The sequence below is a fragment of the Somniosus microcephalus genome, chromosome 20, assembly GCF_052327205.1.
Source record: "Somniosus microcephalus isolate GS21.2 chromosome 20, FLI_Smic_1.0, whole genome shotgun sequence".
Taxonomy (NCBI): Eukaryota; Metazoa; Chordata; class Chondrichthyes; order Squaliformes; family Somniosidae; genus Somniosus; species Somniosus microcephalus.
Genome location: NC_141006.1, coordinates 15,469,776 through 15,497,179, shown reverse-complemented (window position 1 = coordinate 15,497,179; position 27,404 = coordinate 15,469,776). Strand labels below are relative to the sequence as shown.

Here is a 27,404-nt window from a genome sequence, read left to right as displayed (position 1 = left end):
CACTCATTAATTGATAAGTTTAAACTTATAGGGCTAAAAATTCGGTGGCGCCCCGTTTGGGGCGTCAGTCTCGCCTGGGCGCCGGAAGTACCGCCCCGGAAGGAGCCGCGAGCGCCAGCCGGATATTCAGTTTGAGCGCCCCAAATAGAAGCAGGGCGCTGCTCGAGGCGCCCCACATCCCTCTTGGGGTGCTGCAACTGAAAATCGCAGAGCAACGTGCCGCAGCGCCACACGCTGCAGCACGGCGCGCTGTGGAACTGCAGGCCTTCCTCCCCTTCTTAAAGGGGAGGGGCCTGCTGCAGCGCGAACGGCGATCGCGAGTGCCGGCAAAAGAGCCCGGCACCGAGGAGAAGTGCCGGGCTCTTGGGACACAGCCGGCACTACCCGGGGTGGGGGGGGGGGCGGCTCAGGAGGCCGGGGACGGCAGCACAGAGAGGTGCTGGCAGGCGGCCAACAACAGAAATGGCCGCCCCGCACCTCTCCTTTAATTTGCGCCTCTACTGCCGCAGGTAGGCCCCCTTGAACCGGTCGCAAATTGCGACCGGCGTTACAGCGGGGGGCACTACCAAATATCGTGATCGGGGCGGTAGCGGGGCGCTGCGCACACCGATGACATCATCGGTGGTGGCGCAGCGCTACAGGCTAACGCCGCCATTAGCGCCCCGCTAAATTTAGCGGGAGGCATGGCCAGTGGCGCTAAACCCACTAAGTGCCCTCTTTGGGCGCTAACTGGTGGCGCAGCCCACCGAATTTCTAGGCCATATTGTGTAAATGGGATCTGTGATGCTGAATAATATAAGCAACAAATGTGATTGGAGCAGTAATTTTTTCCCCTTTTTAGTGACTAGTATTCAACGAGAGCCTGTCTCCGCTGTCTCGAGTGATATCAGCTTCCCGATGAAAGGCAGGAGAGGAATGAAAGATTGGGCCAGAAACTCAGAGGACAAGCTTTATATTCCTAAAGAAGTTTTCATGCTTTCTTCTTCAGGTACCTGCAATTCATACTGTTGCTAACTAATATAGTTGTTACTGTATTGCCGTGGGCTGATGAGCCTAGCCTCGTCCCTGCCTCTCAGAACTCCATAGGCACGTGAATAAGTTGAGACCTTTCATCCTTTAATTATTCAATCTGTTTCCTGAGACTTCTTCCTCATTAACCTGTAGAGAAATATTAGTGTCAGAGGCATTGTCCTGTGATGTGGTAAATGGCTGCTTTTCAGACTGGAGGATGGTAAACAGTGGTGTTCCCCAAGGGCCAGTGCTGGGGCCACTGCTTTTTTTGATATACATAAATGACCTGGATATTGGAATACAAATTTGCCGATGACACCAAACTTGGGGATGTGGCAAACAGTGAGGATGATACCAATCAACTGCAACAGGACATAGAAAGGCTAGCAGAATGGGCAGACAAGTGGCAGATGGAATTTAATACAGAGAAGTGTGAAGTGATGCATTTTGGCAGAAGGAACAGGGAGAGGCAATATATACTTAATGGCAGAGTTTTGAAGAGTGTGCAGCGACAGAGGGACCTGGGAGTTAATGTGCATAGGTCCCTGAAGGTGGCGAGACATATTGAGAGAGTGGTTAGCGAAGCATATGGGATTTTGGGCTTCATAAATAGAAGTATTGAGTACAAAAGTAGAGAAGTTATGCTGAATCTTTATAAAGCGCTGGTTAGGCCACAACTAGAGTATTGCATCCAGTTCTGGTCACCACACTTTAGGAAGGATGTGAAGGCCCTTGAGAGGGTGCAGAGGAGATTTACCAGAATGGTTCCAGGGATGGGGGATCTTAGCTACAAGGACAGGTTGGAGAAGCTGGCTTTATTTTCATTAGAGCAAAGGAAGTTGAGGGATGATTTGATAGAGGTGTACAAGAATATGACGGGTTTGGATAGGCTAAACGGGGAAAGGCTGTTCCCACTAGTTGATGGTACAAGGACTAGGGAACACAGATTTAAGGTTTTGGGCAAGAGATACAAGGGGAACGTGAGGGCAAACCTTTTTATGCAGTGAGTGGTGAGGACAACAACAACTTGTATTTATATAGCGCCTTTAACATAGTAAAACATCCCAAGGTGCTTCACAGGAGTATTTTAAGACAAAAAATTTGACACCAATCCACATAAGGATAAATTAGAACCTGGAATTTGCTGCCGACGGAAGTGGTGGATGCGGAGACATTCAATGGGAGACTGGATAGGCACTTGAGGGAAATATACTTGCAAGGCTACGGGAATAGAGCAGGGGAATGGGACTGACTGGATTGCTCTACAGCGAGCCGGCACGGACTCAATGGGCCGAATGGCCTCCTTCTGTGCCGTATGACTCTATGACTCCATTAGAATCAGTTGAGAGTATGCCTTCTGTGAGTTCTCACTTTAGTGCTAAGGTACACACATACATATATAATAATGTTATTGCGTGTCACACATCAGTGTTGTAGCTAGTGAGTACAAGCATGATATAGTTCCTGCTGTAGTTATATCATAGTGATTGTCAGCAAGAACAGATTATCTGGTCATTCATTCATTTGCTGTTTGTGGGAATTTGCTATGTGTAAATTGGCTGCCATTTTTGCCTATGTAACAACTCTAACTAAATTTCAAAATAATCTGTTGGCTGTAAAGTACTTTGCGACATCCCCATTGCCCACACATAGATTTGGTGCTCTGGAACAATCCTTCTTTTAAATCAGGATCCATGAGATCTGGGTCCCCAAACTCTTCAAGGGCCAACCTTCCAGTCAGCAACATCTACTCAGGTTTCAACTCGAGCCGCTCCTGCCCACTTGTGCTACATACTTCAGTCAGTGTAGTCCTCTCTATCTCATTCTCTAATGTCCCCCTTCATGGATGGATGCTTCTGGCATGGTGTTTGGGAGGAAGGGAGATTGACAGTGTCTGCAGTGAAGTGCTGGAAAGGATGGAAGCAGAAGGGCCTGGTACTTCTTCTTCCTCAGAAACATCTGGAGCAGAAAAAGGAGAGGTTACAGTGGGTTGCTGAGGAGTAGTGTTCACTTTCAATGGAAGGACTGATGTAAAGATTTCATGACACAGTTTGCTGACAGTTAATGGACGGTGCCACAGGATGAGATAAAGAGAAGCAGAATGCTATGATGAAGCTGCAGCTGCCACCTGCTATCCTACTTCCCCGTCTCTGACTCTCTCTGTGGCCTCCCTCCTCGTAGGGAGGAAGAGGACAGAGGTTTTGCACTCCTCTCCTGTCATTAATCTCGCTGGTGTATGGTCTGTCTTCTCATTTAAAAAGAATTCAAAAAGTGAGAACGACATATTGTCAAATCCAGGTGTCACTATGCAGATCATAATGGGGGTGAAGAAACGTGCATGAACCAAACAATTACAGATGAGGCTTTTAGTGGGATGAAAGCATGTAAGAATGTTGATTAGGCTGCCCAGAAACTCCAGTTGGTGCACATGAATTATGCTGCACCATTTTTCCACTTAAGTATTTTCCTGAGCCATAAACCCGACTGCACAACTTACTATCTACATGTGAATTTGTCCAAATTATGCAATATTTTATGCGGCGACCGTGCACCATTAGTGATTGGGTTGAAACTACAGTACTCCAAAACCATCTTGAATGTTCCAGCCAGCAGACAGAACAGCCAGCCCATTAGCCTGGGCTGGATTCAAACACAACTCCCAAAGGTGCATTGACAGTGCACTGACCCGTGGCCATTCACTTTCTATGCACATTCTCATATTTATTATAATTGCAAAATAGGGAACCTGAGAGAAGCCATCAAGTGCTCTGAAGGAACCATGAAGCTATCTTTTTCTTCCAAATGATTATCTCAAGAAGCAGCCTAGGGCTATGTACCCAACTAGAGTTATCAACATCAAGAAAATGGCACGACTGAGACTTATGATCAAAGGAGGGAGAAGGAACATAAACCCATTTAAACAGTGATGCGCTATCAATTACTCATAAAAGACTGAGAGTTAAGAGAGTAACTAAAGGCTTTTATTAACAAAAGAATGAAGGTTTGCCTCGAGTGGTCGACCGGTCCAGAAATATAAAGGGCTGGGGAGCAGTCACCTTTATACTAGGACTTGTGGGAGGAGTCAGCCGAGGCATGTCCAGGCATGTACACAGTGGAATACAAACAGTGGTTTACCACATTCACCCCTTGTTTAAAATTGAGTCCGGTGGGGTGAAGTGTATTAAAAGTTAGTGTATTGGAGTCTCGCCGGAGGTCTTGTCTGCTGCTGTGATCGGCGTGGCGACGGCAGGGGTAGTGGAGCTTCCGGCGTCGAGTCCTGCGTGGGCTGTGGCACAGGCGTGTCGTCCTCGTAGATGTCGAGCGGGTCGCGGGGCCCAGGCCTGCCGTCTGCTGGGGCTGGATATCGGATCGTGGGGGGGGTGGTAGTGAGTAGTGGGTTACTGCGGCCCCCGAGGGTGCAAGGTCTCTTATGGAGACTGTGTCCTCCCGCCCGTCCGGGTATGCAATGTAAGCATACTGGGGGTTGGCGTGGAGGAGGTCGACCCGCTCGACCAGGGGATCCGTTTTATGGGTCCTCACGTGCCTTCTCAGTAGGACCGGCCCTGGGGACGTCAGCCATGGCGGTAGCGATGTCCCCGATGTGGACTTCCTTGGGAAGACAAACATTTTCTCATGAGGGGTGGCGTTAGTGGCAGTGCAGAGCAGTGACCGAATAGAGTGGAGCGCATCGGGGAGCACATCCTGCCAGCGGGAGGTTGGAAGGCCCCTAGACTTTAAGGCCAGCAGGGCGGCCTTCCAAACTGTCGCATTTTCTCTTTCCACCTGTCCGTTCCCCCGGGGGTTGTAACTGGTGGTCCTGCTTGTGGCAATACCCCTAGTTAGCAGGTACTGACGGAGTTCGTCGCTCATAAACGATGAGCCCCGGTCGCTATGGATATAGCTGGGGAAACCGAACAGGGTGAAGAGGTCGTTCAGACATTTAATGACCGTGGCACTGGTCATGTCCGGGCAGGGGATGGCGAACGGGAAACGGGAGTACTCATCAATAATATTGAGGAAGTACACATTGCGGTCGGAGGAGGGGAGAGGCCCTTTAAAATCAACGCTCAGGCGCTCGAAGGGGTGAGTGGCTTTTATCAGGTGGGCCCTGTCTGGTCTATAAAAGTGCGGTTTGCACTCAGTGCAGACTTGGCAGTTCCTGGTCATGGTCCTGACCTCCTCAATAGAGTAAGGCAGGTTGCGGGCCTTGATGAAGTGGAAGAACCTGGTGACCCCCGGGTGGCAGAGGTCATTGTGGAGGGCCCGCAGTCTATCGATCTGCGCGCTGGCGCAGGTGCCACGCGATAGCGCAGCCGGGGGTTCATTGAGCTTCCCGGGCCGGTACAAGATCTCGTAATTGTAGGTGGAAAGTTCGATTCTCCACCTCAAGATCTTGTCATTTTTGATTTTGCCCCTCTGCTTGTTGTTAAACATGAAAGCAACTGAACGTTGGTCAGTGAGCAGGGTAAATCGTTTTCCGGCCAGGTAGTGCCTCCAATGACGCACAGCCTCCACAATCGCCTGGGCCTCCTTCTCAACAGCGGAGTGTCTGGTCTCCGGGCCTTGGAGGGTTCGTGAAAAGAAGGCCACGGGTCTCCCCGCCTGATTGAGGGTAGCGGCCAGGGCAAAGTCGGACGCGTCGCTTTCCACCTGGAAGGGAATGGATTCGTCCACTGCGTGCATGGTGGCTTTGGCAATGTCTTCCTTGATACGGTGGAAGGCTAAGCGGGCCTCTGCCGTCAAGGGAAAAGAGGTGGACTTGATCAGCGGACGGGCCTTGTCCGCATAGTAGGGGACCCACTGGGCATAATAGGAGAAAAACCCTAGGCACCTCTTCAGGGCCTTGAGGCAGTGGGGCAGTGGGAGTTCCATAAGGGGACGCATCCAGTCGGGGTCGGGGCCGATGACTCCGTGTTCCACAACACAGCCAAGGATGGCGAGACGGTTTGTGCGGAATATGCACTTCTCCTTGTTATATGTCAGGTTCAGGAGTTGGGCGGTGCGGAGGAATTTTTCGAGGTTTGCGTCATGGTCCTGCAAGTCACGGCCGCAGATGGTCACATTGTCCAGATATGGGAAAGTGGCCTGCAACGCATTTTGATCAACCATCCGGTCCATCTCCCTTTGGAAGACGGAGACCCCGTTGGTGACGCCAAAGGGAACCCTAAGGAAGTGGTAGAGGCGGCCGTTTGCCTCAAAGGCAGTATACTGGCGGTCCTCAGGGCGGATAGGGAGCTGGTGGTACGCTGATTTCAGGTCAATGGTCGAGAAGACGCGGTACTGCGCGATCTGGTTGACCATATCAGCTATGCGGGGGAGTGGATAGGCGTCCAGCAGGGTGTAGCGATTTATTGTCTGGCTGTAGTCGTTGACCAGGCGCTGCTTCTCGCCGGTCTTAACGACCACAACCTGGGCTCGCCAGGGGCTGGTGCTGCCCTCAATAATCCCTTCCTTCAGGAGCCGCTCCACTTCGGTTTTAATGAAAACCCTGTCCCCGGCACTGTATCGCCTGCTCTTTGTGGCGATGGGCTTACAGTCGGGGGTGAGGTTAGCAAACAGTGGGGGGGGGGGGGGTGACTCTGAGTGTGGAGAGGTTGCACCTGGTGCGCGGCGGGCAATTTGGGAGCTGCTGGCTGCGGACTGTGAGTGGGGGTAGGGGTCCACCGTACGCCATCGTAACACTTTTAAGGTGGCACTGAAAATCTAACCCCAGCAGGACGGCAGCGCAGAGGTCGGGCAGGACCAGAAGTTTAAAATGATCGTACACGGTCCCGTCTACTACGAGTGTCACTACGCAGTAGCCGCCGATGTCCGCCGACTGGGACTCGGAGGCCATAGAAATCCACTGGTGCGCAGGCAGGACTGGGAGAGAGCAACGCCGCACCGTGTCGGGGTGGATGAAGCTCTCCGTGCTCCCAGAGTCAAAAAGGCAGATTGTATCGTGGCCATTTACCTTAATGTCCATTGTGGAACTGGCCAGCTGGTGCGGTCTCGCTTGGTCCAGTGTAACGGATGCCAGCGTAGGGGTCGGTGTGTCGCTGCGGGTATCAGTTGAGGCGGTGTTGGGGGCCTGCTGCGTTCCGGCTGTCGTCCAAGATGGTGGCGTCCATGATCCCCATGTGGCTGGAGGCGTCCAAAATTGCTGCTGTACCGGTGGTTCGCACATGGCCGGGGAGGCCCAAGATGGCGGCCCGCATGGCCCACACGCGGCGCTGCTGGGGTTCGGGGTGGCTTTGGCCCTGCAGACGTTAGCGTAGTGTCCCTTCTTCCCGCAGCCTGAGCAGATCGCGTTTTTTGCCGGGCAGCGCGCTCTGGGGTGTTTTGCCTGGCCACAGAAGTAGCATTTCTGGCCTTGGGGCACTGCTGTCTGGCCTTGGGACACTGCTGCGGTAGTTGGGCCATTGCTGGGGTGTGGCTGGGGTGGCACGGCGCTATGAGGCGGTCCTACCGTGTCGCAGGCTGTCATTCCCCGCGGCGTCCACGGTGCAGAGGAGTAGGCATCCATGCCCCGGTAGGCTGCATCCAATGATAGTGCGAGTTCAGAGGCCTTGTTGAGGTCGAGGTCACTCTGCTCCAACAGTCACTGTCGGGTGTAATTGGATCTGTGGCCCGCTACAAAAGCGTCCCGGATAAGTTCCTCTGTGTACACGGCGGCCTTTACATCCTTACAACCACAGGCCCGGCCAAGCACAGACAGTGCCTGAAGGTATTCCACGGTCGATTCCCCAGGTTGATGTTTACGACTCCCCAGAAGGTGCCTGGCGTACACTTCATTCACTGGGCGCGTGTACTGGTCCTTGAGGAGCTTGATAGTGTCCGCGTACGAGGTCGCGTCTTGGATGACCGAGTACACGCGATGGTTCACTTTGGAGGTCAGGACATCCAGTTTGTCCTCGTCCGATTTGATTGCTGCGGAGGCAGTCAGGAATTTTTCGAAACACTTAAGCCAGTGAGTAAACTTGGTGGATGAGTCCGCCTCCCGACGATCTAAGTCCAGGCATGCTGGTGTGAGGATCTTCTCCATTATAAAAATGTTGTTAATAAAATTGATGCGCTATCAATTACTCATAAAAGACTGAGAGTTAAGAGAGTAACTAAAGGCTTTTATTAACAAAAGAATGAAGGTCTGCCTCGAGTGGTCGACCGGTCCAGAAATACAAAGGGCTGGGGAGCAGTCACCTTTATACTAGGACTTGTGGGAGGAGTCAGCCGAGGCATGTCCAGGCATGTACACAGTGGAATACAAACAGTGGTTTACCACAAACAGGAAAGCTCATTTTTCAAATGTGTATTACCAGTGCAGAGCTTTGCCCACTAGGACTGCATATTGGGAAATTGTGTCCAATTAATGGGAGTGCACCTGCGATTTTTATTGTTTTTTTGCTTAACAAGCAATTCTGCACCTCGTGAGCTCAGCGCACGTAGATATCTCTTTAACTTCCTCATTTTATCCAACATAGATAAGCATGCTCCAGTACCTTTTGTTCCTCTTGGCCTGTCTGTGACATAGGCTTCGCAGTGGCTTTAATCGATAACAGGATATAGCTGCCGGTTTAACACTTACTCCTGCAAAAACTGCTCGTTTAGCACAACAGCTTAGTTTTGCAAAAGCTTATCAGTATTAACTCATTACATTCTTACAACACTTGATACAGACTTTTCTGGAAACACTAGCAGCCTGCAGAATCTGTGCTGGAAATGGACTGAGCAACAGCTTCTGCCTGAAGAAAGTGATTATCTGTCAGGTGGGAGCTTTTACTCTACATTTCATGCTGTCAAGTAATCAGCTGGAGCAATGGCCACTGAACTCCCGCCTCAGGTTGACAGACTGCGTGAATCCTGTGGCCATGCAGGGAAATTTAAAAAGTAAGTGAAAAAAGGCTCTTAAGTGCCTGTAAACTACCTGATAATCATCTCAATTGGGTCCCCAGCTGCTGCCGGTCGAGTTGGCTCCGCGATGACAGAAGCGCCTGGGGGAAAGGTGGTGGGAGCGAGATGACAGCGGGTTCCTGGCCCGCTGTCAAAAATAACAACTTTCCCACCCGACCCACCACCAATCACGCCCGCTACCACCCTGAAAAATTCCAGCCATAGAGATTAAAATGAAACAGTAGAGGAAAGCTTATGATAAATGTCAGGTTCATAATTCAGTAGAGAAACAAACTGAATACAGAGGAGAATTGAAAAATGGAATAATAGGGGCAAAGAGAGTGTTTGAGAATAGATTAGCAGGTAAGATAAAAGTGAACCCAAAGTCTTCGATAAACATATAAATAGGAAGGGTGGGCTGATTAAGGACCAAAAAGTAGATGATTTTGTGGAGGCAGAGGGGATGGCTGAGGTGTTAAATGAGTACTTTACATCTGTCTTCACTAAAGAAGAAGATGTTGCCAACGTCACAGCAAAGGAGGAGGTAGTAGAGAAATTGAATAGAATATAAATAGTTAAAGAGTTGGCTGGGCTCAAAGTGGTAAAGTCACTCGGTCTGGATGGGATGCATTCTGGGTTACCGAGTGAAGCAAATGCAAATTGCGGAGGCTCTGGCCACAATCTTCCAATACTCCTTCGATATGGGAGTGGTACCAGAGGACTGGAGGACTGCAAATGTTACACCCCTTTTCAAAAAAGGGAAGAGGGATAAACCTGGCAACTACAGGCTAGTCAGCCTAATGGCAGTGGTGGGAATACTTTTAGAGATAATAATCCAGGACAAAATTAATTGGCACTTGGAAAAATATGGGCTGATAAATGAAAGCCAGCACGGCTTTGTTAAAGGCAAATCGTGTTTGACTAACTTGATTGGGTTCTTTGATGAAGTCACGGCAAGGGTTGATGAGGGTAGTGCAGTTGATGTTGTATATGTGGACTATCAAAAAACACTTGATAAAGTACCACATAATAAACTGGTGAGCAAAATTTAAGCCCATGGATTAAAGGGGCAGTGGCCACATAAATACGAAATTAGCTAACAGACAGAAAGCAGAGAGTAGTGGTGAACCATTATTTTTCAGACTGGAGGGAGGTATACAGTGGTGTCTCCTAAGGGATGGTATTAGGACCACTGCTATTTTTGATATATATTAATGACCTGGGCTTGGGTATACAGGGCATAATTCAAAGTTTGCAGATGACATGAAACTCGGAAATATAGTAACCAGTGAGTAGGATAGTACTAGACTTCAGGGGGACATAGACCAACTGGTGAAATGGGCAGACACATGGCAGATTAAATTTAACGCAGAGAAGTGTGAAGTGATTCATTTTGGTAGGAAGATTGAGGATGTTGCGTCCGTGTATAATAAGACACAGACTGCGGAGAACGGTACAACAGGTGTTTACTTAACGTGGCTCACACTGCAACTGATCTGTACAGATTACTACTCAGTGCTATGCACAGGTGTGGTCACTGCCGGTAGTGCAGTATACATGAGCTGTAAAACATAGTTACCCCCTTAAAGGTATATACATTACAATTCCTCCCCTTTTAGATTAACAGTACCATAACACTCATTTAACAATTAAATATCAAACTAATTACAATTAACACTTTTAACATGCAACATTAGCTGAAAATAGTCTATTTATAGATTCAGTCTTTGGGGAGGCTTCCTGATCCTTTCTGGATAGCGCCTTTCCCGAGTGTCTTGCTCTTGGTGCGGAGGCGATTCTGGCCCCCTGTCGTCGGTTGGTTCATCAGCTTCCGATGCTACTGTTTCTGGGGTAGATGCGACCTGTACGTCGGGTTCATCACCAGTTACGTATGGGGTTGACTTGTCCCTGTGACTCTAGGATCTGGTCAGCATGGCGTCTCACGATGCTCTCCCCAACGTCCACTGTGTACATTAGTGGGCCCTGCCGTGTGCATATCGTTCCTGGCTGCCATTTTTCTGTTCGGTAGTCGCGGGCCAAGACTGGTTGCCCTACATTGAAGCTCCTTGTTGGCTTCTCATGGATGTGCTGGAATTGCTTACTCTCAACATCTCTTCGTACGTTTGGTCTGAGCAAATCCAGGCGAGATCTTAACCTTCGGTTAAAGTACATCATGGCTGGGGCCTGGTTGGTGACTGCATGTGTCGCATTCCGGTAGGCGAACAGGAAATTGTCCACCTTGTGCTGCAGCGCAATGTTGTCATTGTACATAGCCTTTATTGCCTTCTTAAAGGTTTGTACGAACCTCTCAGCCAATCCATTTGTGGCTGGATGATACGGGGCGGATTACCCCATTCTTTTTCATGAACCTCCGGAACTCTTTGGACACAAACTGTGGTCCGTTGTCGGAGCAAATCTGTTCTGGCAAGCCATTCCTGGCAAAATGGTCCGTTGGACTGCAATAGTTTCTCCTCAGGCCATTTCGAGTGCGCATCCACGGCTATTAAAAACATTGAGTCCATGAATGGACCAGCAAAATCAATATGCACCCGTTGCCATGGAGATGAGGGCCACTCCCATGGGTGTAGAGGGGCCTGTGGTGGTGCATCTTGGACTTTCTGGCATCCTGAGCAGCTCTTGGTCAGGTCCTCGATTTGTTTATCGATTCCCGGCCACCACACATAAGCCCTGGCTAGGCTTTTCATTTTTACCCCTCCCAGATGACCCTCATGAAGCTCATTGAGCACTCTATCCTTTAACTTGGGTGGAATTACCACTCGGGATCCACACATCAAGGTCCCCCGGCACACTGGCAACTGTTCTCTCCTTGTCGAGAATGCTGGCAACAGTGAGTCGCCATGCGCAGGCCATCCCTTCACCGTCAAATCATATACCCGAGACAGTGTCGGGTCATTTCGGGTTTCCTTTTCGATACAAGCGTTAGTTACCGGTAGGTATTCAACTATAGTCGAATGGAATATTTCGACAGGATCCACTGCTGGTGCTTCCTCCGCAGTAGGCAGTGGCAGGTGTGATAGCCCATCAGCATTTCCATGCTGTTTCGTGCCCTTATATTCAATCTCATAGTGGTGCGCCCCTAGAAAAAGTGACCATCTTTGTAGTCGTTGCACAGTCATCACCGGAACGCCCTTCTTCGGATTAAAAATGGAGACAAGAGGCTGGTGATCAGTCAGCAAGGTGAATTTCTGCCCGTGCAGATAGTGATTGAACTTTTTCACTCCCCACACTAGGCTGAGGGCCTCCCTGTCAATCTGGGCATAGTTACGCTCGGCTGAGGTTAGTGATCGTGACGCGAAGGCTATTGGCCTCTCTGAGCCGTCCGAGAATTTGTGCGACAGCACCGCTCCAATGCCGTAGGGTGGCGCATCACATGCCAACCAAATTGGTAATGCTGTGTTGTAATGGGCCAATACCTCTTTCGATGTGATTAGTGTTTTGCTCTTCTGGAAAGCTCGTCTACATTCGTCACTCCACTTCCATGGCACCCCAGTTTGCAGTAGGGTGTTCAGTGGGTGTAGTATTGTAGACAAATTTGGCAAGAACTTATGGTAGTAGTTTACCAGCCCGAGGAACGACCTCAGTTGTGACACATTTTCCGGTGCTGGAGCCTTGACTACTGCCTCAATCTTCTCTGGGGGCTTATGTAACCCCTCTTTATCGATAACGTGGCCACAATACGAGATCTGTTTTCTAAAAAACTCGCATTTGGGGCGGTTAGCTCGGAGCCCATATTCCTGCAATCTAGTGAGCACCTGCTCCAGGTTGGCAAGGTGATCACTGTCATTTTCACCCGTGACCAGGATGTCGTCCAAATAACACTGGATCCCTGGGATCCCTTGCAGGACTTGTTCCATTGCCCTCTGCCACATAGCTGGAGCTGATGCTACCCCGAATACCAGCCGGTTGTATTGGTAGAGACCTTTATGGGTGTTGATTGTGAGGTATTTTTTTGATGCTTCTCCTACCTCCATTTGCAGATACGCCTGGGCCAGATCAATCTTAGTGAAGCGTTTCCCTCCAGATAGCGAGGCGAAAATATCTTCAATCCGCGGAAGTGGATACTGTACGGTGTGAAGGACCGGGTTCACTGTTACCTTAAAGTCTCCACAGATGCGAACCTTCCTTGGTTCCCCAGGCGTGCTGCTCAACGACTTTTTCATCACAGGGACGATGGGTGTAGCCCACTCGCTCCAGTCTACCTTGGACAGTACACCTGAACGTTCCAGACTCTCCAGCTCTGCTTCGACCGCTGGGCGGATCGCATAAGGTACCGGTCTGGCCTTAAAAAATTTTGGGCTTGCGTTTTCTTCAATTTTAATCGTCGCTGTCATGCCTTTTAGTGTTCTGAGTCCTTGCTGGAACACTTCTTTCACATCAGTTAGGATCTTTGACAGTCGCCCAGGTGTGATGTCGTCATCCTTTTTGTCAGCCACAGTCAGTGCCTGTATGGAATGCCAATCCAGTTGTATTTTCCGGATCCATTCACGTCCCAGTAATGGTGGTCCTCCATCTTGCAACACATACAGGTCTAGTTTTGGTGTTTCCTTACCGTTATATATAACGGTCACCCTTATTTTTCCTTTGGGGTAGAGTTTTTACCCCTTGTACGCCATCAAAATAATTTTTGTGTCTCTCAAGGGTATGTGTGAGAATAGCCGCTCGTAGTCCTGTCGGTTTATGACTGTTAGGGCTGATCCTGTGTCCAATTCCATCTTTACCTGGACTCCTGCTAACTTGAGAGTGACCCAAATGGTTCGGTGATCCTCCGTTGTGATCACATTATGTAGTTTCAGACAACTCAGTTCCCTGCTTTCGGAGTCGTTGTCACTCTTTTGTTCGTCTGAACTATTCTCCGTCATCTTATGTACTTTCTTGTACTTTCCTTTGGTAGGTTTCTTATTGCTGGTTTTCTTTCCCGACCTGCAGACTCATGCTATGTGTCCTACTTTTCCACACTGTCTGCACACTTTGTCTTTGAACCAGCAATCATTCTGGTCGTGTGTTGTTCTGCCGCAGCAATAGCACTTCTCTGTTCCATATGACATTTCGTTTGTGCCATATTCTTGCGGTCTCTGTTGTATCTCTGCAGCGCCCCGTGCTGCTGCTTCATATGATACCGCAATGCTGAAAGCCTTTTCCAGCATAAGGTCCTTTTCAGATAAAAGCCGTTTCTGGGTTCCTTCACTTTGAAGCCCACACACAAACTTGTCCCTTAAGGTGTATGCCAGTCCAGCTCCAAACTGGCAGTGTTTCAATAGTTTGCGCAGTTCTGTTAAATAATCAGCATTGCTTTCATCCTTATGCTGGTTCCGTTTGTGAAACTTGAATCTTTCTGCTATCAGCAGCGGTGTGGGGTTTAAATGTTCCTTTAGTATCGTTACTATGTCTTTAAAACTCTTTTCCATTGGCTTCGTTGGGGTTACTAGATTTCGTAATAAACCATACGTCTTTGCACCCATTAAATTTAACAATACCGACGCTTTCTTGTCATCTGACACCTCATTTGCCTTGCAGTACACCTCTATTCGTTCGACATATGTAGTCCAATCTTTGACTTCATTGTCAAATGCGGTGATACTGCCACTCTTCGGCATTTTGGGTGTGGTTTAAAATGGCGTCTCCCAATGGCTTAAAATGGCATCTCCCACGCTTTCCTTCCGCCCCTGCTGCTGCCAACGCCGCTCCCGGCGGTTCTCGTGGCAATGGCAGCGCCCTGTAGGTTTTGCGCGCTTCTCCTGCGCTGCTGCCAACGCCGCTCTCGGCGGTCCTCATGGCAATGGCGGCGCCTCGCGGGTTTCTGCGCGTCTCTCTCTCCCTCTCTTCGACACTGCTCGGCCCCTGAACACCGGCTGCGCCCTGTGCGCTCTGCCCTGTCTCTCCCCCATCGACGCTGCTCGGCCCTTTGCTGTGCCGCTCGGTCGGGCTCTAGCCCGCCGCTGTCCGGGAAGGGTCTGCGCACTACCTGTTGCCAGCCCATTTCGCTGGACCACCTCGACTGGAAAGCCAAGCCTGGCTCTCGACAGCCTCCCCCGCAATTCTCGAGTCTCTGCTGGATGACTGGGCGGTTGCCCGTGGTCGACGCCCGAGTCTCTGGCCTTGACCTCCAGTCCACTGATCTCCAGGAACTAATCCCCAGGAGGTGATGCAGAGTTGCAGGTAGGTTCGAACTTGCCTCGTCACCAATGTTGTGTCCTTGTATAATAAGACATAGACTGCAGGAGAAACGGTACAACAGGTGCTTACTAAACGTGGCTCACACTGGAACTGCCTGTACAAATTACTACTCAGTACTATATACAGGTGTGGTCACTGCCGGTACTACAGTATACATGAGCTGTAAAAAGTAGTTCCCCCCTTAAAGGTATATACATTACAGAGGAGAGGCAATATAAACTAAATGGTACAATTTTAGAGGGGTTGCAGAAACAGAGAGACCTGGGGGTGTGCGTACACAACAAATGGCATACGTGATCCTTGCTTTTATAAATAGAGGCATACAAAAGCAAAGAAGTTATGCTAAACCTTTATAAAACACTTGTTCGGCCCCAACTACAGTATTGTGGTCAATTCTGGGCATTGCACTTTAGGAAGAATGTCAAGATCTTGGAGAGGGTGCAGTGGAGATTTACTAGAATGGTACCAGGAATGTGGGACTTCAGTTACATGGAGAAACTAGGGAAGCTGGGATTGTTCTGCTTAGAGCAGAGAAGGTTAAGGGACGATCTGATGGAGGTGTTCAAAATCATGAAAGGTTTTGACAATGTAATTGGCAAAAGAACCAGAGGCGACATGAGGAAAAAAGTTTTACACAACGAGTTCTTAGGATCTGGAATGCACTGCCTGAAAGGGTGGTGGAAGTAGATTCAATAGTAACATTCAAAAGGGAGTTGGATAAATCCTTGAAGATAACTGATTTTCAGGGCTATGTGTAAAGAGCAGGGTGGGTGGGACCAATTAGCTAGTTCTTTCAAAGAGCCAGCACAGGCACAATGGACCGAAAGGCCTCCTTCTGTGTTGTATCATGATATGATTCTATGATGTTCTATGGTCCAGTGGCTGCATTTACTGTTTTTTTATCTCTCTGTCTGTGCCATTGAAGTAACGGATGCTTTTCTAGCATGCTCTTCTCTTTCCTTCCATCAGATCTGGCACTGCATTATTTTCAGTCATACCTGCTATCTGCTGTCTCTCATAAACAGTCTGCTTGTGAACCATCCAGTCCATTTTATCCCTGCTTGCATCCTCTGCAAAACTACTGTTAGAGCTGTTTAAATGTGCCTTTATTGAAAAGAATGTCAACTGTGTGTTTTTCTGCCCCTTCGGCAACCACTACATTAAATCCCTTGCCGGCAATGGAATGAAAATCGGGCAAGTTATATAATGGGCGGGCAATCTGATCCAATAAATTACCGCACATGGGATAAAAATGAAAATTTACCCCATACTATCTACTTTCCTCTCAAATTACTCTGTTGTGTTGTAGTTGTTGCCTTACTGATTAATTCTTTTTCCATTAATTTAGGGATTCCCAAGGGTCCTATCCCCCCTCCTACGTTGTTACTTCTTCATATCAACAAGCTTCCTCACTCAACATCCAATCTTTTCCACCACAATTGATGGTTCCATTCTACACTCATCAATTTCCTTCACATTGCATGTTAACCATGCACACACCCCCCATTGCTATCATGGTACAATGCTGAATCTTTACACCTTGATCTCCTTCACACCCTGCAGCAAGGCAACAGAAGTAATATTTCTTTCAAATTTTTTAAGATGCAGTTTCTTCATGTCTCTCAAAGTCTAACCAACAGTTACTGGCCAAGAGTTTCCGCTTTGGGTGCAATTGGTGATTCGGGCGTATATTGCGTTTAAAATTGCAATAGTTTGCAGAAGTGATTTTTTTTGCTCAAGTTTCCACTCTAATTTATTTGCATAATGTCAAACATAAAATCTTCCAGCACAATCGGGCAGTGTTTTAGAATGTAATTTTTAAAAAATGCATTCAAAAATATTCCTTGATATATTTAAGAGTGATAATCTGGTGCAGTTTGATTAATATAGCTGAAAATGGTTTATCACAAAAAAATAAACATTTTTAATCAGTGTCTAGTCTATCACCTGTGAGTAACCCGATTTTAAGTAACTGAAAATGACTTAAAAAAAACTATACAGAACCATTTACTAGTTATATTGGTGTACAGTAATCAATTTCTTAGTGAATTAAACATAGAAACATAGAAACATAGAAGATAGGAGCAGGAGTAGGCCATTCGGCCCCTCGAGCCTGCGCTGCCATTCAATGAGATCATGGCTGATCATCCAAACTCAGTACCCTGTCCCTGCCTTCTCCCCATATCCCTTGATCCCTTTAGCCTTAAGAAACATATCTAACTCCTTCTTGAATATATTTAATGAATTGGCCTCAACTGCCTTCTGTGGTAGGGAATTCCACAGGTTCACCACTCTCTGGGTGAAGAAATTCCTCCTCATCTCTGTCCTAAATGGCTTACCCCTTATCTTTAGACTGTGACCCCTGGTTCTGGACTTCCCCGCCATCGGGAACATCCTTCCTGCATCTAGTCTGTCTAGTCCTGTTAGAATTTTATAAGTTTCAATGAGATCCCCTCTCATTCTTCTAAACTCCAGCGAGTATAAGCCCAACTGACCCAATCTCTTCTCATATGTCATTCCTGCCATCCCAGGTATCAGTCTGGTGAATCTTCGCTGCACTCCCTCCATGGCAAGAAAATCTTTCCTCAGATAAGGCAACCAAAACTGCACACAATACTCAAGGTGTGGTCTCACCATGGCCCTGTACAACTGCAGCAAGACATCCTTGTTCCTGTACTCGAATCCTCTTGCTACGAAGGCCAACATACCATTTGCCTTCTTAACCACCTGCTGCACCTGCATGCTTACCTTCAGCGACTGGTGCACAAGGACACCCAGGTCTCGTTGCACTTCCCCTTCTCCCAATCTATTGCCATTCAGATAATAATCTGCCATCCTGTTTTTGCCGCCAAAGTGGATAACCTCGCATTTATCCACATTATACTGTATCTGCCATGCTTCTGCCCAATCACCCAACCTATCCAAATCATACTGGAGTTTCTCGGCATCCTCCTCACAGCACACACGCCCACCCAGCTTTGTGTCGTCTGCAAACTTGGAGATATTACATCTAGTTCCATCGTCTAGATCATTAATATATACTGTGAATAGCTGGGGTCCTAGCACCGATCCCTGCGGTACCCCACCAGTCACTGCCTGCCACTCGGAAAAAGAGCCATTTATTCCAACTCTTTGCTTCCTGTCTGCCAGCCAGTTCTCTATCCAAGTCGGTACCTTGCCCCCAGTCCCATGTGCTTTAACTTTACACGCTAATCTCTTATGCGGGACCTTATCGAAAACCTTCTGAAAGTCCAAATACACCACATCCACTGGTTCTCCCTTATCTATTCTACCAGTTACATCCTCAAAAAATTCCAGTAGATTAGTCAATTACCTTTTGTAAATTCATGTTGACTTTGTCCAATCCTGTCACTGTTTTCCAAGTGCTCTGCTATTACATCTTTTATAATGGACTCTAGCATTTTCCCCACTATCGATGTCAGGCTTACCGATCTATAATTCCCCATTTTCTCTCTACCACCTTTTTTGAATAGTGGGGTAACATTAGCTACCCTCCAATCCATGGGAACTGTTCAAGAATCCATAGAATTTTGAAAGATAACCAGCAATGCATCTACTATTTCTAGGTCCACTTCCTTAAGTACCCTAGGATGTAGATTATCAGGCCCTGGGGATTTATCGGCCTTCAATCCCGTCAATTTCCTTAACACCATTTCCCTACAATTACTGATTTCATTCAGTTCCTCCCTCTCATTAGACCCAATGTTCCCCGACATCTCTGGGAGGTTATTTGTGTCCTCCTTTGTGAAGAAAGAACCAAAGTATGTATTTAATTGGTCGGCCATTTCCTTGTTCCCCATTATAAATTCTCCTGATTCTGACTGCAAGGGACCTACGCTTGACTTCACCAATCTTTTTCTCTTCACATATTTATAGAAGCTTTTACAGTCTGTTTTTATGTTCCCTGCAAGCTTACTCTCATACTCTATTTTCCCCCGCTTAATTAATTCCTTTGTCCTCCTTTGCTGAATCCTAAACTGCTCCCAATCCTCAGGTTTGCTGCTTATTCTGGCCAATTTATATGTCCTCTCCTTGGATCTTATGCTATCCCTAATTTCCCTTGTTAGCCACGGTTGAGTCACCTTTTTTGTTTTATTTTTATGCCAAACAGGGATGAACAAATTCTGTACTTAATCCATGCGATCTTTAAATGTTTGCCATTGCATATCCACCGTCAACCCTTTAAGTAACATTCCCCAATCCATCCTACCCAACTCGCATCTCATATCTCATACCATTGTAGTTTCCTTTATTTAAATTCAGGACCCTAGTCTCTGAGTCAAATACTTCATTCTCCATCTTAATGAAGAATTCTATCATATTATGATCGCTCCGCCCCAAGGGGCCTCGCACAACAAGATTGCTAATTAATCCTTTCTCATTACATAATACCCAGTCTAAGATGGCCTGATCTCTAGTTGGTTCCTCGACATATTGGTCCAGGAAACCATCCCGTATACACTCCAGGAATTAAAAAATAAAAGCTTTTAAAAGGTGCCTATTAGTGCCCTTGCACCTAAAAAAAAGTAGCTTAATTTTAAGAGTCTTTTTGAAGGCCCGAGAACGTGTGGAATTAGTGGAAACTTGCCATGGTGATTAATTCGATCTGGGGGCGTGACCAGTTTTGTGGCTGGGGCCAGCTTCCAGCGTGATGTTTTTTAAACTAGCGCAAAAGATCGCGGAAACTCGATTTGTGCTGGACATAATTTGCGTTTGAAATGTCTCTATCTTCTGTGCTGGTTTGGTGCATTTGGGCGTATTGCGCTGAAAATACCAGGAAGTTCCAGGCCTCTATCCCTTCCCTTTGATGGCTCCACTCATGGTCTGTCTTCATCTGTTGACACTCTTGGCTTCATCATCTCCTCTGATCCCATTGAACTCCCTGATCTCCGTTTTTGCTTCAGCTGCCTTCAGAAATCTGTTTCCTCCTTCATTTCTTTTTCCTTCAACAACTTTTAACTCTATAAAACAAATTCTGCCCAAGACCAGAATATTACTGCCATTGCTCCTGAAGTATGCTTAACACCTCTCTTACACTCCTAGCTTGTTATCTGATATTTAATCCCATCTTCCCTTCAGTTTACAACTTCTCTATCAGCATTATATCCCTTCTTTGTTCTATTTTATCAATACTATTGTGGTCAGTGCTTCTCTAAACTTTTATCTCTTGTTTAACCTAAGTTGCAAATGTACCATTTTATGATTTTACCTTACCTCAAGATTTATCACTAGTTTCCAACTCTGTCTCATTTTTTTCTGGCCTTAAAATTGTAGACTTCCTTACCTTGTCCAGTGTTTCTTTCCTTCTGCAATCTTCAGGATTTTAAAATCTGAACTTTGCATTACCTAATTGTCTTTTTTCAACCACGATGGTGCCCTGCACTATATTCTTTTGTTTTTACAATTTACAAGTGTAGAAAAACAACCTGCCTTGCATAGTGGATTCATGGCTAAGCAGGCTCAGCAGTCACATAGACCCAGTCCCAGGCATTGTAGTCACCAATATTCCACACACCACCCTATGTCAATGCCTTATGATGGAATGGCCCAATTTCTGCTGACAGTGCCATGTGTTCAAGGCTCTGGGATTGGTTCCTTTTTATCTTTTTGCAGCTTCTTTCTGGTTTCTGTTGCGAAAAGAATGAGAAATGTGGTGCGTTTCCTGCTGCCCACTCTTTTCTTTCCTGTTAGGGTCATGTAAGGGACCCTCAGAACATAACAGATCATGGGAGCCAGAGTTTTAGTGCTGTCATGTCTGTCATCAAGCTGTGTGATGGAGATGAAGGCATCTTCAGAATGAGTACTGATGAAGACATAAGCTTGTTAAAGATAAATTTCAACAATTATTATACTGAATATATTTCACAATACAAATTGTGGGGGTTTGAACATGTCACACTCTGAACCAGTGTTTCTCTTTGTACTGTTAAAATCACAACCATGTAGTGTTATGCAAATAGTGTAGACGGAGGTGATTTTATGACAAGTAGATCTTAACTCCATTCTGAGAGTGCATAATGTGAAAGGGTTAAGTAATATGCTAAAAAAGACAAACTGTTTTTTAAAGTTATTTCTGCAGCCTTTCCTTGCTGCATGTGTTCCCAACCGTTAAGTAAGTACAGCCTCTCTTGTCTTGACCTGAAGCACTTGTGATTCTGAGATGCTGCAGTTCAAAATCTGGGTATCTTTCAGTTTCTTAATTAGAGCCTATGCTGGTAAAGAAATTCCATATCCAGCTGACCTTACTGAAAACAAAGTCAGAGAAAAAGTTAAATAATCTCCTTTTTCCAAGCAGTTTATGGCAAGTCTAAAAAAGTACATAATCCTCTCTCTGAAGCAAAGACAACATTAGAGATGGGTATTAATGGACTCAGCAAAGTCATCAGGACCGATTTTAACTTCAGGCTAGTTTTTGGCAGGTGAGTAGCAGTTTGAGTTAGAAACTCATCCACTTCCCCAGAAACCTTAATTTCTAGGCCTCATTTAAATCCTGTCAGCTGACTTCCCATCTGTTCCCACCTTCCAGCCTCCCGAAATTTGAGCTCATCCAAAGCTCTGCTGCCCATATCCTAACTCGCATTCACCCATCACCCCTGTGCCTCACCCCTCCATATCTCTGTAACCTCCACCAGCCCTACAACCCTCCAAGATCTCTGCACTTCTTCAATTCTGGCCTCTTGCACATCCCCAAATGTCATCACGCCATTGGGGGCTGTGACTTCAGCTGCTCAGGCTCTAAGCTCTGGAATTCCCTCCCTAAATCTTTCCGCCTCTCTACCTTTGTTAGCTGTGGCTCAGTGGTAGCACTTGTACCTCTGAGTCAGAAGGTTGTAGGTTCAAGCCTCACTCTAGAGACTTGAACACATAATCTAGAAATGACACTCCAGTATATTACTGAAGGAGCAAGTGCTGCATTGTAGGAGGTGATGTTTTTTGGATGAGGCGTTAAACCAAGGCCCCATCTGTCCTCTCAAGTGGATGTAAAAGATCCCATGGCACTATTTCGAAGAAGAGCAGGGGCTCCCTGATGTCCTTGCCAATATTTATTCCTTAACCAACACCACAAAAGAAATGTATATCTCATTGCTGTTTGTGGCAGCTTTACAGTTGCAGCCTGTAGACAAAAAACATCAATTTCTCGGTGCAGTCTCCTGTGCTGAAATATGTCCACACCATATTGGGTTGGGCGATATATTCAGGCGTCCTTGGCAGCTACCTGAAACAGATGTTAGGCCCCTTGCATATGGTAATGTGCCAGGTACGCTCCACTCAGGTTTTTGGGTTCTTCAGTGGTCTAACCAGCAATCTTTAAAGGGACTGCTGGAGACCACCACTTACTTTTATGTGGAGCCAGGAGGAGAAGCAGTGTGCCTCACGGCTCCACAGCACCACTACGGGCCTGTTTTCCTCCCCCACACTGCCCAGGACTTACCCGAGGGCCACTGTTGCCGACGCCTCAGTCCAAATTGGTATCTTCAGATCGGCAAGCTGCCTCTGTACGCTCCATTGACATCTGCAGCTTGCTTCAATTATGCTGATTGAGGTCCGAGACCCAGTTACAGAAAGGCCTTGGACCTCAGTCTTCTGCAGCACACTCTGAGTGTGCCACCTATTTCGAGTCCAAAATCGGGCCTAAACCAAATTCCCTGCCACTGATTTTTATTGCATTTTCTGTATTGAATGGACTTTTAATTAAATTTGAAAATGAGAACATTTATTTTTATTGCAGTTGTCTAAATTCTTTTATTATTTCGGGATTCCATTAGGGTTTATGGGGATTTCGTTCGTAAACATAAGAACATAAGAAATAGGAGCAGGAGTAGGCCTATCGGGCCCTCGAGCCTACTCCACCATTCAATAAGATCATGGCTGATCTGATACTAACCTCAAATCTTCTATCACTCTCCATCCCACCCGAACCCATGTGATCTCCCGGGAGAGGCGAAAAACCAGGTAAAAAACTCAATGGCCAATTTGGGAGAAAAAATCTGGGAAATTCCTGTCCGACCCATCTAGGCCATCGAAACTCTTCCACGAGATCACTCTGTCCCTATATTTTCTACAGTACTTACCTTCTGTAAAGGCGATCTCCACCCCAGCCAGGAACAGGAATAAAACCATCTCCTGAAATCTAACACAGAATTAGAACACAAGAAGTAGGAGCAGAACCAGGCTACACGGCCCCTGGGCCCGCTCCACTACCCACAGGGCCATGACCATTCCGAACCTAGACTCATGTCCAATTTCCTGCCCTCTCCCCGTAACCCTTAATTCCCTTTACTTCTAGGAAACTATCTATTTCTGTTTTAAATTTATTTAATGATGTAGCTTCCACAGCTTTCTGGGGCAGCAAATTCCACAAACCTACCACCCTCTGAGTGAAGAAGTTTCTCCTCATCTCAGTTTTGAAAGGGCAGCCCCTTATTTTAAGATTATGCCCCCTAGTTCTAGTTTCACCCATCATTGGGAACATCCTCACCGCATCCACCCGATCAAGCCCCTTCACAATCTTATATGTTTCAATAAGATCGCCTCTCATTCTTCTGAACTCCAATGAGTAGAGTCCCAATCTACTCAACCTCTCCTCATATGACCACCCCCTCATCCCTGGGATTAACCGAGTGAACCTTCTTTGTACTGACTCGAGAGCAAGTATGTCTTTTCTTAAGTATGGACACCAAAACTGTATGCAGTATTCCAGGTGCGGTCTCACCAATACCTTGTATAACTGCAGCAATACCTCCCTGTTTTTATAGTCTATCCCCCTAGCAATAAAAGCCAACATTCCATTGGCCTTCTTAATCACTTGCTGCACCTGCATACTAACTTTTTGAGTTTCGTGCACCAGGACCCCCAGATCCCTTTGTACTACAGTACTTTCCAGTTTCTTGCCATTAAGATAATAACTTGCTCTATGATTTTTCCTGCCAAAGTGCATAACCTCACACTTTCCAGTATTGTATTCCATCTGCCAAATCTCTGCCCACTTACTTAGCCTGTCTATGTCACTTTGCAGGTTTTTTATGTCCTCCTCACTCACTACTTTCCCTCCCATCTTTGTATCATCTGCAAACTTTGATATGTTACACTCGGTCCCCTCCTCCAAATCGTTAATATAGATTGTAAAGAGTTGGGGACCCAGCACTGACCCCTGCGGAACACCACTAGTTACTGATTGCCAGTCTGAGAATGAACCATTTATCCCAACTCTCTGCTTTCTGTTAGAGAGCCAATCCTCTATCCAGGACAGAATATTACCCCCAATCCCGTGATTTTTTATCTTGAGCAATAATCTTTTGTGTGGCACCTTGTCAAATGCCTTTTGGAAGTCTAAATACACTACGTCCACTGGTTCCCCTTTATCCACCCTGTATGTTACTTCCTCAAAGAACTCAAGCAAATTTGTCAAACATGACTTCCCCTTCATGAAACCATGCTGAGCTTGTCCTATTAAATTATGTTTATCCAAATGTCCCGTTACTGTCTCCTTAATAATGGACTCTAACATTTTACCAACCACAGATGTTAGGCTAACAGGTCCATAGTTTCCAGCCTTCTGCCTACTACCCTTTTTAAATAAGGGTGTTACATTAGCAGTTTTCCAATCTGCCGGGACCTTTGCTGAGTCCAGGGAGTTTTGGAAAATTATCACCAATGCATCCACAATCCCTACCGCCACTTCCTTCAAGACCCTAGGATGTAAGCCATCAGGTCCAGGGGATTTGTCCGGCTTAAGTCCCATTATTTTACCAAGTACCACTTCCTTAGTGATTTTAATCGTATTTAGCTCCTCTCCCCCTAGAGCCCCCTGTTTGTCCAGTGTTGGGATATTCTTAGTGTCCTCTACTGTAAAGACTGATACAAAATATTTGTTCAGCGTTATGGAATCCTCCTTTCTCATTGGAGGACCTGGCCCATGTGATCCCAGGGAGGCTTCCGAATCACCTGCGTCCCTGGGATCCACAGGCTTTTACGCAGGTGTTCGCCTGGAAGCCCAAGACCCAAACTCCCTGTAGCTGTGCAGCCAGGAGGTAAGTTCAGAAATATTTTGCGCGACGGAGGCGTACTCCAGGGGTATGCATTTGACCGCAAATTCAGGGCCATTATTTCTTTACTTACAAGAAGCTAGCTAAGTTTATTACGCACTATAAAAATATAAGTTGCCATGCTGCTATTATTTGTTATTTTACTGTTTAATATATTTGTTTGGCAATTAGAGCCTAAGTCCCAGTCTAGTGTAGTGTTATTCTGCTGCCATCTGAAAGCTAGGTGGATCCCATGAAACATAGGATAGATTCAGTAAATGAAGTAATCAGAAAAAGGTTCTCTATTCATAATCTGAGCATCTATTAATTTTACCTTGATCCTTTTGGCAAGTAAAAAAAGTTAAGATTCAGCCAAAAGTGTAGCACCAACATCCCACTGATCTATGCACAGCAAATCAGGCACCAGTCTACCATGCCATCAGACCATGAAATTTGTGACCATCAGACCTATGCTGGCTTCCAGAAAGAGCTGTCCATGTAATCCTATTTCCGTGCCCGAGCCATGTATATCCCCCATGCCTTTTATATATTTTTTTTATTTTTCAAAATATTGTCCACTTCCCTTTTAAAAGTTGTTACGGATTCTTCATCTGATAGGCCATTCCATGTCCCAACAGTAAGTCTTTATATCAAAAAATACCTAACCTCACCCTTTGTTCTTTTCGTGATAATTTAACATTTCTGCCCTTGAGTTACAATTTCACTAACTAGTTCTCTTTTCCTATTTACCTGATCACAGCCTCAAATAATTCTGAGTACCTTTAACAGATCTCATCTTAACTTTCTCTGATCTAGTGAAAAATGCCCAGTTTCTCTAGTCTCTCATCTGCGGTATCACTATATTAAATCACATTTGCACCCACTTCATGGCCTTGTCTTCCTTTGTAAAGTAGGAGATCCAGAGATGGACACATTCTAGCTCTGCTTGAGCCAATGATTTGTATGGGTTTAGCATTAACTTTTAGTTTATCTACTCTATGTCGGATCTGCTGCCCGTTATACACCTCGCCAATTTTCCTTTCCGTTACAATTACTTCTATGCCTCTGTTTATAAAACTTAGGATCCCATTAACTTTTTATCAACCGGTATTCCTACTTTTAAAAATGTTTAACCTCTAAGGGGGCGATTTTGCCAGCCCTGGGGAGGCAGGATTGGAGGTGGGACTGCCGGGAAAACGGCAGAATCTGGGAGCGGGTACTCATCCCGCCCCCAACCCGCCTCCGTGCCATCTTCCCAGGAGGCGGGTACCCGACCCGTGCCGGGTCCCGTCTCCTCGAGGTGAGAAGGGAATTACAGCCACTTAACTGCCTGTTTAGAGGTAGTTAACAGGCAGTTAAGAGGATTATCCCCATTTTTCCAACAGAGGCGCGGGCTTCCCAACGTCGGGAAACCCCACCAGGGTTAGCGAGGCGAGCAGTGGGCCTGCGGGGGTGAGAGCGGTCCAAAAGTGCGGTGTGGAGGTGAGTGATGGGTGCAAGTGTGGAGAGGTAAGTATGCGAGGTGAGTGAAAAGTGTTAGAAAAAGTTTCCTTACCTTTGTTCCTGCAGGCTTCAGTCGTTGGGGATCCGGAGGCTCCGGCATCTCCACGGCAGAGATGACAGAATGGCTGCTGCATTCTCCGATGCAACAGCCATCTGATTTCTGCTCAGGAAAGTTTTATTATTTATACTTCCGCTCCTCATTCTTCCTCCCAAAATGTCCTCTTCTCATACTTCTCCACATTAAATTTCATCCGACATCTGTTTGCCCATATAATGAAAGGGAACATAAAAGGGAATTCAAAAGTCTTCTATAGGCATATAAATAGTAAACGGGTAGTAAGAGGAGGGGTGGGGCTGATTAGGGACCAAACAGCAGACCTACGCATGATGGCAGCGGGCATGTCTGAGGTACTAAATGAATACTTTGCACCTGTCTTTACCAAACAAGAAGATACTGCCAAAGTCATAGTGAAAGAGGAAATAGTGGAGATACTGGAAGGGATAAAAATGGATAAAAAGGAGGTACTAGAAATGCTGGCTGTACTTAAAGTAGGTAAGTCACCAGGACCAGATCAGATGCATCCTAGGATGCTGAGGAAAGTTAAGGTGGAAATTGCGATGGTAGTGGCCATAATTTTCCAATCCTCCTTAGTTACAGGAGTGGTGCCAGAGGACTGGAGAATTGCAAATGTTTCACTCTTCAAAAAAGGGTGTAAGGATAAACCCAACAACTACACACCAGTCAGTTTAACTTCGGTAGCGGAGAAGCTTTTAGAAACG

At 46.7% G+C, this 27,404-nt stretch overlaps 1 protein-coding gene across 10 annotated transcripts in view; it reads left to right on the top strand.

The window, feature by feature from the left end:
- LOC147103064 (adhesion G protein-coupled receptor B2-like) overlaps window positions 1-27,404 on the top strand; it is a 1,231,153-nt gene that overhangs the window by 696,504 nt on the left and 507,245 nt on the right. For all 10 annotated transcript variants that reach the window (XR_015072890.1, XM_085962346.1, XM_085962351.1 and 7 more), the window contains one exon: window positions 842-988. Coding sequence is in view for 9 of the 10 variants with exons in the window: in XM_085962346.1 (XP_085818472.1) it covers window positions 842-988 (147 nt within the window). In the remaining variant the exon portion in view is untranslated. The remainder of the gene's footprint in view (window positions 1-841; window positions 989-27,404) is intronic.